The following is a 13,602-nucleotide window of genomic DNA, read 5'->3' on the forward strand; positions in this document are numbered from 1 at the left end:
CAATGTCAACTCAGTAAAAGTCCCCAAAATTTTACTCCCTCTTTTGACAGGCTTTGGGATATTCAGATATACATTTCACTTGAAGCCAAGAAGCAATTTAATGTAATTTAAATAACAGGACTGCTTCATCAAAGAAGAGAATCTTCGAACCCTATCAAATATTCATCTCTCAGGAATTGTCAGTAAAGCGTAACAAATTATAAGAATGGAAATTGATGGTACATACGTGTGACCAGTAGAGAGATGAGCTGGAGCAGAGGCTGGTCCTTCCAAAGCAGAAGCATTTTGTGCAGCCGTCGGGGTTCTTCTCCTGTATGTTGAAAGTCCCCTCTTTACAAATGTCGCATGCTAGTCCATTCACATTGTTCTTGCAGAAACACTCCGCTGAATGCTGTGAAGGTGAATAAGTAAAAAACCATAGATTCAGAGAAAGGAAAGAGTAAAGACTGAAGTGCAAATGATAATCCTCTAAAATATCATCCACATTTTACAGCTAATAAGTTTAATAATCATATGGTTAAAATCAAAAATGCACTTGACACAATGGTAAACATTTCATAATTTCATTTCATTTTTTTGGTACCATTTCCAGTCCCAAGCTCAATAACTAGCAGAATGAAGAATCAAAGAAGTGAACCAACACATCCCTAATTTTTTCATTCTTTGTCATTACTATATAAATAATGTATTCTAAATTCAAACAAGTTGTGAAAAAGGTTACTACATATATGGCTTGGATAAAAATAGAACACAATATGCAAAACACCATGAAATATAATACTAAGCCAGTAGATAAGTGATATAGTTCTCCTGAGAAAATCTACAATAAAAAAAATTCACGAATTTTGATGCCAGTAAAACCAAGATTTCTCCAATGGCAACAGAGTGGAATGCATTTGGGTCATGGCATCTCATAATTATAATCATTCGTCACAAAATTTTAGGACTCAAAGGTCAAACCTGATCACATATTTCTGGAGTTGTCCCCCGAAGGTCACAACTGCAAAGTTCACAGAAGGGAAACGACGAGAAGCCTGCCATACAGCTGTCACACGTGCGGCCAACAACATTTTCCTTGCATCTACATTAGAGGAGGAGAGGATTATTACCTATACAATGTTAAATCCAAATTATGTAGACAAATAAAACCCTCAAAAACATTTCATTCAGCTCACATAAAAGCTTTATTAGGCAATAGAAAACTACTGACAATTAGTCAAGTAACACAAAAACAAAGCCAAGCTAAATAAGTGCTTTTTAATGAATTTGGCCATATTAATTGAGGAACTTGTACAGCAATATCACCTTTTACTACTCCTGCAAAATGTTTGATTTTCAATATAGAGTAAAAAGAAGACAAACCCAGGAATGGATTGATGCGGTACAATTGAATGTATAAAGGTCTCCTCAAGCAGGAAGACCACTAGAATTTTTCATGGGTACTAACCAGGAATGTATTCACATCTCTCAAATGCTTCAGCGAGACTGATTATGAAACATTTGCCTTTAACTGGAAATATATTTCGTGACAGCCATACCAATGAAAATATTTTATTTCTTATCAATTTCTATTTTCTGGTCTCACTTACTTGCACAGCCCAGTCAGTAGGTCACACTGCAAATTTCCTCTTTCAACACCAAGGGGATTACAGTTGCACTCTTCACAACCAATAATCTGATCATATCCATATGTATACGGTACACACTGATCACAGTTTCTTCCAGTCACTCTTGGTGGACAAATGCAGGAGCCTGTGTTTCATTCAGGAAAAACAAATTAATACCTAGAAAAGGATTCAGTTTCATTTTTAGCTTATGGATGCCAAATTGGCTGGCACCAGAGTGTAAAACCTCATCAATTCAAACTCCTGTTATTCGAAATACAGGTAAATTTGAAGCTGCATGCATGCGGCCTTCATTATCAGGATGAAATATATCTTTCCATTCAGTTGGCCAGAAAATGGTACTAATTCTGTAATCTTTGTAAGACAGTTTCCACATGATGTAGTAGGTACCTCTTAATTTAATTTGGCAGCCAAATTGCAAAATGTAAGGCTGTGATGCTAATTATTTTAGATTTCTAAACAATAATTTTTTCATCTCCTCAGTTACTTATGCGATCATTGCACAAAATGACAGATGTTTCTAAACTTACGGAGGAATGAAGAGTTAACAGAGAAACATCCTCAAAAACTAAAATTACCTAAAATTATTTCAGTACAGCTGTTACTCGATTAACCTGTTACAGAGAGACAGCGGGTGTCAAATGCTGTAACACAGAGAAAGTCAGTCAAGCAATTCACTACCACTTATGGTCACCAAATGCCACTGATATTAGTCATAAAAACTATCACCACAAGTAGCAAAGGAAAGAACTCTAATTGAAAATAGACAAACAATACTGGCGTTGAGAGTTGAAATGGAGAGTGAATGATAAGTACCGCTTTCAGGATCGCAGATGGCAGTGGAGGGGCAGCTGCAAGGTCTGCAATCTGGGAATCCATAATATCCCGTCTTGCAGTGCTCACACTTCCTCCCAATCACGTTTGGTTTGCAAGCACACTGGCCACCAAACTTCTCGCACTCAAAGCTCAATGAGCCCTCAATGTCACAATGACAAGGCAAAGCTCCATTGTTGTAATCCGATGTTATGGAGAAAACAGCTTCCCGGCAAAAATCTGCAATGATTACAAATTAATAGCTACCAGCACACAAGTGAACACTTTAATTAAAATCCAAAGTTCTACATCAGACAAATCTAACAGGCAGAAACAATAGTATTTTTACCCAGGACACCATCACTAAAATTCTCCATCAATATTTCTATAGATTTGAGCCACCAAAGAAAATAACTAGTATTTAATTCCTGGTAACAAGAAAGGTAAATATAAAATTCTATCACAAAATTCAAGATCTCCGGGGAATACAAATATCAACATGATGAAATTTATTCAATTTTAAGTAAAACTATTTTTGGTTTGGATTTACATACATTGTACATATTATCTTCTACCTTTGATCACTAACCTGAGGTTTTCCTGTCCATATGGAACTCATTCTTTGCACACTGCTTCAAGAAACGACCTGTCTGGTCCAAATGCTCTTCATACAATATATTTTCAGTAAATTGATCAGAGGGAATCACAATCACATAGTCAAGCCATACAGTTTTATGGTTAGGCTCCTGAAAAAGGAAAAAAAAGTTCACACTATGAATTGAGACTATAAAACACCAAGAATATCAACTGAGTCAAAAACATCAGGCATCATTTATGGCACCACAATGGTTACATTTGGTAAAATATATTTATAATGTCGTTCTCAGGGGACGGAGTTTACATCGTATTATCGGGTACCCATGTTACAATTGGAAACTTCTCAGAAAACAAAGAAAAAATTTCTGAAACTAAATTTTACTATAATTTTCTTTGCATAATACAATTTTAAAATGACAATTTTAATGATGTAAGCTAACATCCAAAATCCACTTCATCTTGAGTAACTAAAATAATGTCATATGTATTTTTTTCATTAGATTGTTGACAGGCTTTCTTTGCTCATTTTCATTGCTAATTCAATGACTGATCAACTTTGAGGTGAAACAAAACATTTAATTAAAAATCGTTGAAGCCCGGAAAAAATATAAAGGACTTGACTTCCTCTGATTTCATCAAATTTGATTTGGTTCAGCATTAACCTGGATCACTGATACCACACAAAAAAAGTTTACAGATGGCTGGTATTTATGCATAACAGTCACCATCTTGAAGAATTACAATATCTTGCTCGAATGCAGAAAATAGTTTTAAAAATCACATCCCCTTCCCTTTGATCCTATTTTAGAATTTGCAATTGTTATTCAGTAGGTATGGAGTAGCATTATAAAATTCTCTGACATGCTTTAAGGAAAACCTAATGCAGCTCCTTAATCCTATCCCATAGTCTTTCACCAAAAAATCATTACGAAAAAATGAAGTTTTCTTTGCTTCAGTACTTCTTACTGGAGGACATATTTTAATGGACTATTACTGTTTGTAAGTTCAAGGCTGCACTGCAGGTACACATCATTATAGTGACAATTTTACAGATACTGCATTAAGTCAGCAAAACTAATCAAAGTCAAATCTTGTAATGCAAGAAAAAAAAGGATGCCCCCTGTAAAATGCAACCCACATTTCATACATGTACTTAGTACCCTTGTACCAAGTCATCTTTCATTTTTCTGATCCACGGGTATTCAAATTAGGGTAGTTTTAATGGTAAAATACTCACCCTCATCCTATTCAATGATTTTTTTACATGCACAATATAATTGTGTGAGCAATTAGAGAAAACTTTCAATTAAAGAAAAAGCATTGGATACCTTGAAGGTGAGGAGGAAGTTCTCCATCAATTCAAAATGAATGTTTCCATTGGGCTGTTTCACAATAGAGCGGCAGCCAGAGGATGATGGACAATGCTCAATGGGAATCGATGCTTCGTAAATCTGGCCGTTCTGCACCAACACATCCACATCAAACTCTTTCAAAACAGAAAGAAGAGATCAGTTATAAAGGCTCTTGAAGAGAGATAGCTTAATGAAATCATCTAATTACAAGCATTTAGGTATGTATGCAAGAAAAATGAATGACATTTTCACGAGATTTTGAAAACAAAACATCTGATTAAGAGATATACCAGGCTTTAAAGCCTCTCACTTTGAATGATGTGCAAACAATTGGAGTTAGGGAAAGTACAAACACCTATTCAGTTACTCATTAGCATATGACAGTTATAAGTGAAAAGTAAAATATGACTAATGTGTTCCAATAAGAGAGTAATTTACAACATTTCAGATTTTTATGCTCAACATTAGTGGGAGATATTACAAAAATGCTCAAAATTGCACAAATTACAACTTAATATATGCAAAGTGAAGAATTTACCAGCAAATTTTAATTTGACTTTACCAGGATTTGAAACCTAGATATTCTGATTTCCATTCAGGTACAATTCCAGATACATCTTCAGGCCTTAATCATCCACAAAGAATTTCTAAATCACAAGATTTAGGTTCAAATCTCGGACAAGCCAAATGATTTTTTACATGAAATTTCCTCCTTTTGTGTTTTTGTTTTCACAACCATACACACAACTGCATGCAGAGTCACTTATTGCACAGGCATTTGAAGCTGTAAACGGCTTGTCTGGTATGGTATGGTATTTGGAGGGGACTAACAACCACATATGAAATTTGTGCCAGAGGGAGGGGTAGGGAAGAAGGTGGAGATAAACCTGGCATTGACATTAACAGCTCTTTACAGAAGATACTACAGGGACTATGGGTTAATGTCCCGTCTGATGGACAGAGTGCTGCACTTTAAGGGCTCTCTCAGCAGGGATTGGGCAGTCCCTGAAAAAGCTCTGCTACCATCAGGATTCGACCCTGGACTCACAGGCTGGGAAGCCAACACTCTAGCCTCAATGCCAACAAAATCTCCAAACTGCTTGTCACTTAGTTATTTTTCTTTAAACTAATTACATAGTTTTAGGGTTACCTTCCTGTATGGACTATCTCATTTCAACCGTAGGTTTTAGCACAAAATAAATGTGAATTTAAAATCTCAATTTGTACATCCCAGGACTCAATGCCTTACCTGGGAATTCTGGTTGGTAGTAGTGGGTGACAAAGACATACGAGCCTTCTTGTGGAACTTTTCCAATGACATCAACCATTGCATCAACATGACTCAAATAGATAAGACCAGTAGTATTGTCAGAAATGCCAGCTGGAAGCCTTGAAGACATCTGATCTTCATTTCCAAGCTCAAATTCAACCTGGAAGGACCCAAAACAGATTAATTTTATTTTTATTTTATTCTCAGACCACCGAATACAGCTCATATTGGCCATTTTATATCAGGGTATTCAACAAATTTAACAATTAAACGTACACGAACAACCATGCCCTGGGCAGGGGAAATCTACCCACGCGGGACTCGAACCCACGACCTCTTGTTTGGCAGGCGAGGACGTTAACCCGCTGCCACCGAGGCCGGCAATTGATTTTATTCCTACTATTAACAACTGTATAACATTCATCAATTATAGAAACATTCAGCTTTATGAAGATTTACTTATTACAACAAACCAAAATACATACAATAATTCAGGTCATATTTCAAGCATGATAGGATTTGCCTTACTTTCACTACTATTGAGTAGCATTTAGAAACTAAAACTTAAATCCATTACTACAGGCGCTTATATATAGAACAAGATCAAAAATTTATCTCAGTCAAGAGAAATGGCATAAACAGTCCCTCAGACATTTTTTTATGATGCTTGACTGAACAATGCAGGGACTTCATCCATTCCTGATTTCCAGAAGAGCCCTTAGGATTGTATCTGGCTATATAAGGGGCTAAAACTACCACAAGTTTACAAGCACCTATGTCCTCAGCTGATATATATGCAGAAAGGACTCCAACTGAGACATCAGTAAAGTGGGCAATGTCTCAAACCTACCACCACCAAAGCCAACAATTTACTCCAAATTAACTTTCTACTGGAAGGATGCCAGATTACAAATACAGTCTGACTCACGCTGAAAATGTTTTAAATGAACTTCATTAAGTGACAATATGCTTTTTATCAAGCACAAAAATAAAAGTTCCAATGAATGCTTATTTTGAAGTCTCATTTTAGACAAAGTTTTGCACAGTTGAGGACATCGATGGAACTTTTTTATTATGATGTTGTTCAATGATTTTTCCAGATTTTCAGGTCAGTGGACATCCTGTTGAGCCATTACCTGTGGCAGTGGCGTAACTAAGGAGGGGATGAGGAGTTAGATACCCCCCAAAGCCTCAGAGAAATAAAAAAAATATTTAAAAATATTGTCTTGTTTTGAGATGTAATAAATGCATCTGCTTAAAGTTAAATCTTTAGTGCCACAATGACGTAAAATGTATTTCCAGGCATGTCATTTTTCAAAAGTTTTCAAGGAGCCCCCATTGCCTGGGGAAGGGTCGCCACCCCAGGCCATCCCATCCACCCCCAAAGCATATTCCTCGATATGCCAATGACCTCCGGGAGAAACATCCCAATAATTCCCAGCAATCATTCAATATGACACTCCCACGGATGCAAAAGGAATCCATAGTGTGTAATTATGTAATACATTTAAGCAATGCTGAGAAAAACAGACTAGAGGTTTTCTTCCAACTAGTATTTACTGGTTACTCACCTTTTTCGAATCTGGTGCAATGGGGAAGGCAGAGGGCACGCAAACTCCATTTTTCCTGACACAAGCAGATTTAGGCTCAATGTAATCTGTCGACCACTTATCTTGAGGTATGGCCACAATAGACTCAATTGCTACATTTGAGTTCTCATCACCCTGAAATGTTCATAAAATATGTAAGAAATAGTTAAGACCATACAAAATTACCAACATCCCCAGTGGAATATTGACATTGAATCCACGTTGATAATTATTAAGCTACCTTAGGCCGAGGGAACATTTTTAAACGCTTTGTTTTTCAGGGATGGTCAGGGAGAGTTAAGCTGCACTAGCGATCCCTACCGTGAGGGAAGGTACAATTGGGCTCTTACCGGGCAGCAAAAAAAATTTTGGGAAACTGAAGAAGGTAGTTGAGCAATGGTCGAAGGTTTAAAAATCTTTTTTCTCGGTCAGCATACAAAACGTATAAAAACGTTCACGCAGTCTAAGGGTTAAAATCGATGCTTGTTAATGCCGCAAAGACAGTGACTATTATGAATTTGAATTGAATAGTCCATAACAATTTTTTATCACTATAAATGGTTTTAAACAATTATAAAAGTCTGTTGGATAAATCAAGTTTTTTTACAGTAGAAAAAAATGTAGAAGAATAATCAATTTTCCTTGCTGACCATCATGCTTATCAGAACAGAGCACCTCTGCAATCAATGTTCCTTGTAATGGAAGCCCATCTCACCTTAAGGACTAAACCGATGTAATTCGAATCAAAGTTGAAAACTCCAATCTTTCCATACTTGTCCTTCACTGCTTGGCGGCACAGGAATGTGTAATGACAAGGGTAGAGAGAAACTTTTCCTTTCTGTCTCCCTGAAAATAAGTAAAAACGATTGCTCTTTAAACTATTGATACATACATTTCAAATAAGAATCAGCAGCATGCCCCAGTAAAATAGGCTAATGATCGCGTTTCACTAGGAAAATTACTATTTTTCAATATTTGAGGCCTATGCAATACTTCTAAACATTCTTCAACTGAGCATTAATTTTTTGTGGTTCATTTTGGAACAGTTTGGAACCATAATCAGAAAAAGCCCAAAAACATTTCAATAGTTTGAGATTTTGTAATCACCTTCTTCAACATATACACCAATAAAAAGCTTCTGATTCCCAATTCCTAGCGACAATATAATTACCTTGACTGTGAAAAGTACAAAAACAAGGGGCATAACAGATTAAACATTTAACAATAGGCATCAGTCCCTAATGGCAATTATGTGCTTGTTTTTTCATGATTAATGCCTATTCTGGTTTGGCACATATCCTTTTATTGAGAGATAAATATTCATTACTCTCAGAAAAATTAGTTCCATATTTCATCACAGAAAGAACAAAAAATGATATGAGTTACCTGTAGTAGAGCTTGCTTCAATCTCCACAGTTGAAACTTCAGCATCCTCATCAGGGGTAAAATAGTTAATGACAATAATATACGGCCCTACCCTAGAAAGACTTAAGTCCAAGTGAATCTCTGACTGTTTCTGATTGAGTAACGGCATTTCTTCCTCTCCAAAATGTTCCAGGACCTGTTAATATGCAGAGTAAATTACCTGATGAGTTCATATAGCCAACAAAGGAAATGTTACAAAAGCTAATTGAAATGGAAAATAAAGTCTGCACTGCCATGTCAAACAAAAACTGATTTCAGAGACTCTTAACGTGCTATTGCACAATTCATGTTTTCTCTTACAATGCATTTCAAGTCCATTTGCGAATAGCATTCTGTTCCAGATAAAAACTTAACTGCAAATGTATACAACAATCCATTTTGGCTTAAAACCTTAACATTTCTTTTTTGGTTGAATTTTGTGCTCCATTCACCTTTTCATCAGTGAAGTATTCCTTCAGTGGCCTCCTTTCATTGTCTTCAGGAAGGAAACCACCTTCTCCATGAACCATGTCAAATTGGGACACTTTAGGATACTGGAAGTGTCGACAAAGTGTATTTCCACTGCTATTGCCACTGACAGCCAAGCAAGGATTGTTGACACTCTTGGAGAGGATTGTTGCTTCATAGAAAGCAGATGGCATGATGACAAAGTAATCCTGCAGATAATGAGCAATGGAAGAAGATATAATGCATGAGCTAACTAAAATAAGCAACACGCAGTCAAATAAATCTTAGGTAAATTCTACATTCATAGCACACAAATTTAAAATAGCATCTTTCCCTGACAAAAACATTTACTCTTTAGCGTATAAAGTGACCCAAGAAGTACTGCATCCCTGATCCATTACATTAAAAAGGGGTCGTTCCAAAAGGGTTAAGCAAGTCCTGTTAACTGCACAAACCTTCCCATTTATACACCATAAGAATAATAATTCAATGAGGAACATTAAAATCAAATACAGATAACATCCATGTATCAAATGCATAGTCATAAAATAAACATAATAATAAATACATATAATATTATAAATTCAATAACGATTATTTAAAGCAAAAGAAAATGAATTCTCATAATTAGTTATTATTGGAGGGTGACAGCAAATGTAGGTAATATGAGAATTCTGTAGCAATGAGTTAACAACACACTAGAATGTAGTACACCAGTAACCAATCAGTGGGCCCCAATGATGCCTGAGGCCCACTGATTCAGGTTGCCAGCACTGTAGTGAATGTGTTAACCCAGCATTACTCGTGCGAAGTGCTCTGGACACTATACCCAATACATATTTCATTGTGCCATTTTATACCTTCACAACAATGACATATCCTCTTCAGTAGCTGGAATATAATATTTTTCATTAGAATGACACCAAAATTCTCAGGCAATCTTAACGAACACTTCCTTCACAGAAGCTTCAAAAGGGGATCATGTTCGTGGCATTCAATTTTCTGCAGCCAATTTTTTTACAAACTTTATTTTGTTCTACTTTTACTTACTACTTTGAAATGTGGGCATTTTGGTTAAAATAAGACATGTGCTTTTACATTTTACTATAATCCACTGGAAAACACTTCTCATACCATTTGCATCATTTTTGCTCGCAACTTTACTTACATGGGGTGTCCTGAACACACCATTAAAAAAAATTGTGCATTACATTATGCAAAAAAATCTGTTGAGGAGTCAGGAACACCCCATGTGCATGAACTTGAGAGAAAATCACAAAAGTAACATCCAATGAATAAATAATTAGAGCTAAGGAGATACATAAAATAATCATTTACTAGAGATCAACATCTTGTAGCATTTTTTGCTTTCACCTTGTGTTTGCAATGCTAAAAAGAGGTATCAAGTATACAGCAAAGCTACCCCAGTGGCACACTTTGCAAACCTCATTTTAAACAATTAAAATTCCTTCAGTTAAATTCCTTGTAAAATCGACTACTTATGCTTATATGTAAAGGATAATTTGAAACAACTCACTACAAACACTCAAGTGCATGGGGATCTACCTCAACATACTGAGGATGCACATCTGTCTTCAAAAATATTATAGTACCACAGCAACATGGCTTTATGCGCGGTCGATCAACCTCAACTAATCTATTGGTGCTGCAAGATTTTATAGTTAGTGGTTTGGAGTCCAATTATCAAACTGATGTGATATACACTGACTTCAGTAAGGCTTTTGATCGAGTGAACCACAAGTTATTGATATCCAAATTGTATTCCTTAGGTATTCATGGCAAGCTCTTAAGCTGGTTTGAGAACTACCTAAAATCCAGATCTCTAATGGTCCGTATTAATCATGTTTTTTTCTGAGCCGTTTCCCTGTCTATCTGGTGTACCTCAGGGCAGTCATCTAGGACCTTTACTATTTTGTCTTTTTATAAATGATATTCATAATATATTCGATGACGTTAACTTCCTGCTCTTTGCTGATGACTTAAAGATTTATAAACATATTGCTTCCCTGCAGGATTCTCATGTGCTATAGAAAAACATTGACCAACTAGTGCAGTGGGCTGATGCAAATGAGTTATCACTCAATGTACCAAAATGTAGTGTAATGACTTTCCATCACTCTTGCACGCCCTACTATCATGAGTATACCATTAATTCCACTGTATTAGGTAGACCTACTGCTGTCTGCGATTTAGGTGTTTGGTTTGACAGCCAGCTCTCATTCAAGGTACATCTAGACCGAACTGTCTGCGATGCCCTAAAGAATTTAGGTTTCATAAAGAGAACCTGTCTAAAATTTAACAATCTTCATGCTTTAAGGACTATTTATATAGCTCTGGTACGCTCAAAATTAGAATACTCTATTGTAAACTGGTCACCTTATTATAATACAGACTCAATATGGCTTGAACGGGTCCAAAACAAATTTCTCAAATTTATTAATTTCAAATTAGGAATACCTCATTCTGATTACAATACTTCATATCTTCTTTCCCTTTTAAATCTGAAATCCTTATCTGACAGGCGTTCCTCCATTGATGCCCAATTCCTTTACAAAATTATTAATTCTTATATTGACTGTTCCTTTCTTCTTTCTTTAGTAAATTTTAACGCACCCCGACATAATTCCAGAAATCCGCACCCATTTGTTATTAACTACCATAGAACAAATTATGCCTTTAACTCCCCGCTATCTAGAATGATGAGGAATTTTAATAGACTCGGCCAAAGTTACGATTTCTCTATGTCCTTTTCCAGATTCAAATGTCACCTGTGGCAAAGATGAACTTTTTTACTGGAGAACATGTTTATACTTTAAATTTTATTTTGTTGTATCTCTCTACATGTTTTATTCATTGATGTGCAATTCTGTATAGATTTTTTTTTCTTCTTTTTCTGGGTTTATTGCATGTGTGTTCAGTATTTTGTATTGTTTATCATATGTAAAACTATATGTAAGAATATGTTAATGGGTTATCCCGTAAATAAATGAATTGAATTGAATAAGTCACTTGACTTCAATATACAACAAGAGCCCCTTTCATATGACAATAAGAGTGTATAATTTTGCCTCTCAGCATTTAAATACTCCATCAAGAGCTACATTAAAAAATAAGCTGTAAAGTTTTCTGTTGGAATAAAATAATGGTAGCATGTACAAGTTTTTTGAGGAGTGTTCTTATCACAAAATGTATTTTTTATGTATGTGTTACATATGACTAGTTATATATTTTACAACGTGAAATATTGGAACCAATAAATCATATCACATCATATCATATCATTAATGGTGAAAGTGTTAGTGATGGTGATCATTGGCAGGTAGTGGAAGTGATCAACCAGATCCTTGAAGTCTCCATAGAAGGAGTTAAAGTGCACAGGCTTGATAGAAAATGACCAACAAACCAACACTGATTAAACTCATCTTTCAGATGCTGCTAAAGAATAACAAGAAGCTTGGAAAAAGAGATTATGGCCTAGAAGGTTGGAACCATTCATCAGTGTAAAAGCCTGAATGACATGATCACTTTTTCTGTCTCATCTGAATGATAGCTCTAGCAATTGCTCCAATGATGGCTGAAAACAACCATTGTCTGTGATGACCCCCAGGATAGAAATTCCATCCATTTTCTTATCACTCGTCCCTTTTTCCATCTCTGAAACCATCGCTAGTACTGCCTATCAGCCAATCAGATAGTAAGAACAGTGATGGTAATGCCATGCTTGGCTTTTAATTGAACAACAGTTTTAAAGACGGAAAGTGACAGAATCATATCATATAAATAGACACTCATAAAAATATTGCTGAATGAAAAAATTGGGTAAAGCTCAGCAGTTTTCAAGGAGGAGCTTACCAGAAGCACATACTGGTCCACTTTGATTTTGATGGACCACCTTCCAGGGTTCATGACCATTGGGGATGGGATTGACCCCGATGGGCCAGACACAGTGACAAAAGTGGGCTGATTGTTGGCTTTCAAGACGACGTGGAAAGTTTGCTCAATATCACTTGGGTTGTCGGGTGTGATGGTAACTGTCCCGAGAGCAGACTCCCCACTTGGATTGACATAACGAAGAACCATACGATATATGGATGACTTCTCAATGTATACATCTTGAATGATTTCATTCTGAAAATAAAATTGAAATGTAATAAGAACTGGTTATGCTATGAGGTGAATTTTGTAAATTTATCTCATGATAAGATTTTATAAATCAATCACATAAATAAATTCTATCGTTCCTCAGTTTATTGAATATATTAGCATTTATTAATTATTAATTTTACAATTTTAACTTGAAATCAACCAAGGGTTGTTAGTCTTTTTGATACCCTGTTATTGGTGTGGATTTTTCCATCATGGCTAAGTTAACAATAAAGCAAATCAAAGCAAAAAATCTACTTTAAACACGGTTGGAACAAATTGTACCATCTCTCACAGACCCTAACATTATAAGGGATGAA

At 35.8% G+C, this 13,602-nt stretch overlaps 1 protein-coding gene across 1 annotated transcript in view; it reads right to left on the reverse strand.

Annotated features, from left to right (window-relative positions):
- Window positions 1–13,602, reverse strand: part of LOC124158532 (laminin subunit alpha) — a 115,621-nt gene that overhangs the window by 54,229 nt on the left and 47,790 nt on the right. Inside the window, exons 15-26 of the mRNA XM_046533669.1 lie at window positions 12,992–13,267; window positions 9,103–9,327; window positions 8,633–8,807; window positions 7,962–8,092; window positions 7,229–7,381; window positions 5,637–5,817; window positions 4,364–4,521; window positions 3,028–3,184; window positions 2,442–2,678; window positions 1,590–1,752; window positions 961–1,081; window positions 227–391 (exon numbers count right to left, since the gene is read on the reverse strand). Of these exons, the coding sequence (XP_046389625.1) occupies window positions 227–391; window positions 961–1,081; window positions 1,590–1,752; window positions 2,442–2,678; window positions 3,028–3,184; window positions 4,364–4,521; window positions 5,637–5,817; window positions 7,229–7,381; window positions 7,962–8,092; window positions 8,633–8,807; window positions 9,103–9,327; window positions 12,992–13,267 (2,142 nt within the window). The remainder of the gene's footprint in view (window positions 1–226; window positions 392–960; window positions 1,082–1,589; window positions 1,753–2,441; window positions 2,679–3,027; window positions 3,185–4,363; window positions 4,522–5,636; window positions 5,818–7,228; window positions 7,382–7,961; window positions 8,093–8,632; window positions 8,808–9,102; window positions 9,328–12,991; window positions 13,268–13,602) is intronic.

This window comes from Ischnura elegans, chromosome 5 (genome assembly GCF_921293095.1).
Source record: "Ischnura elegans chromosome 5, ioIscEleg1.1, whole genome shotgun sequence".
In the NCBI taxonomy this organism is placed as follows: domain Eukaryota; kingdom Metazoa; phylum Arthropoda; class Insecta; order Odonata; family Coenagrionidae; genus Ischnura; species Ischnura elegans.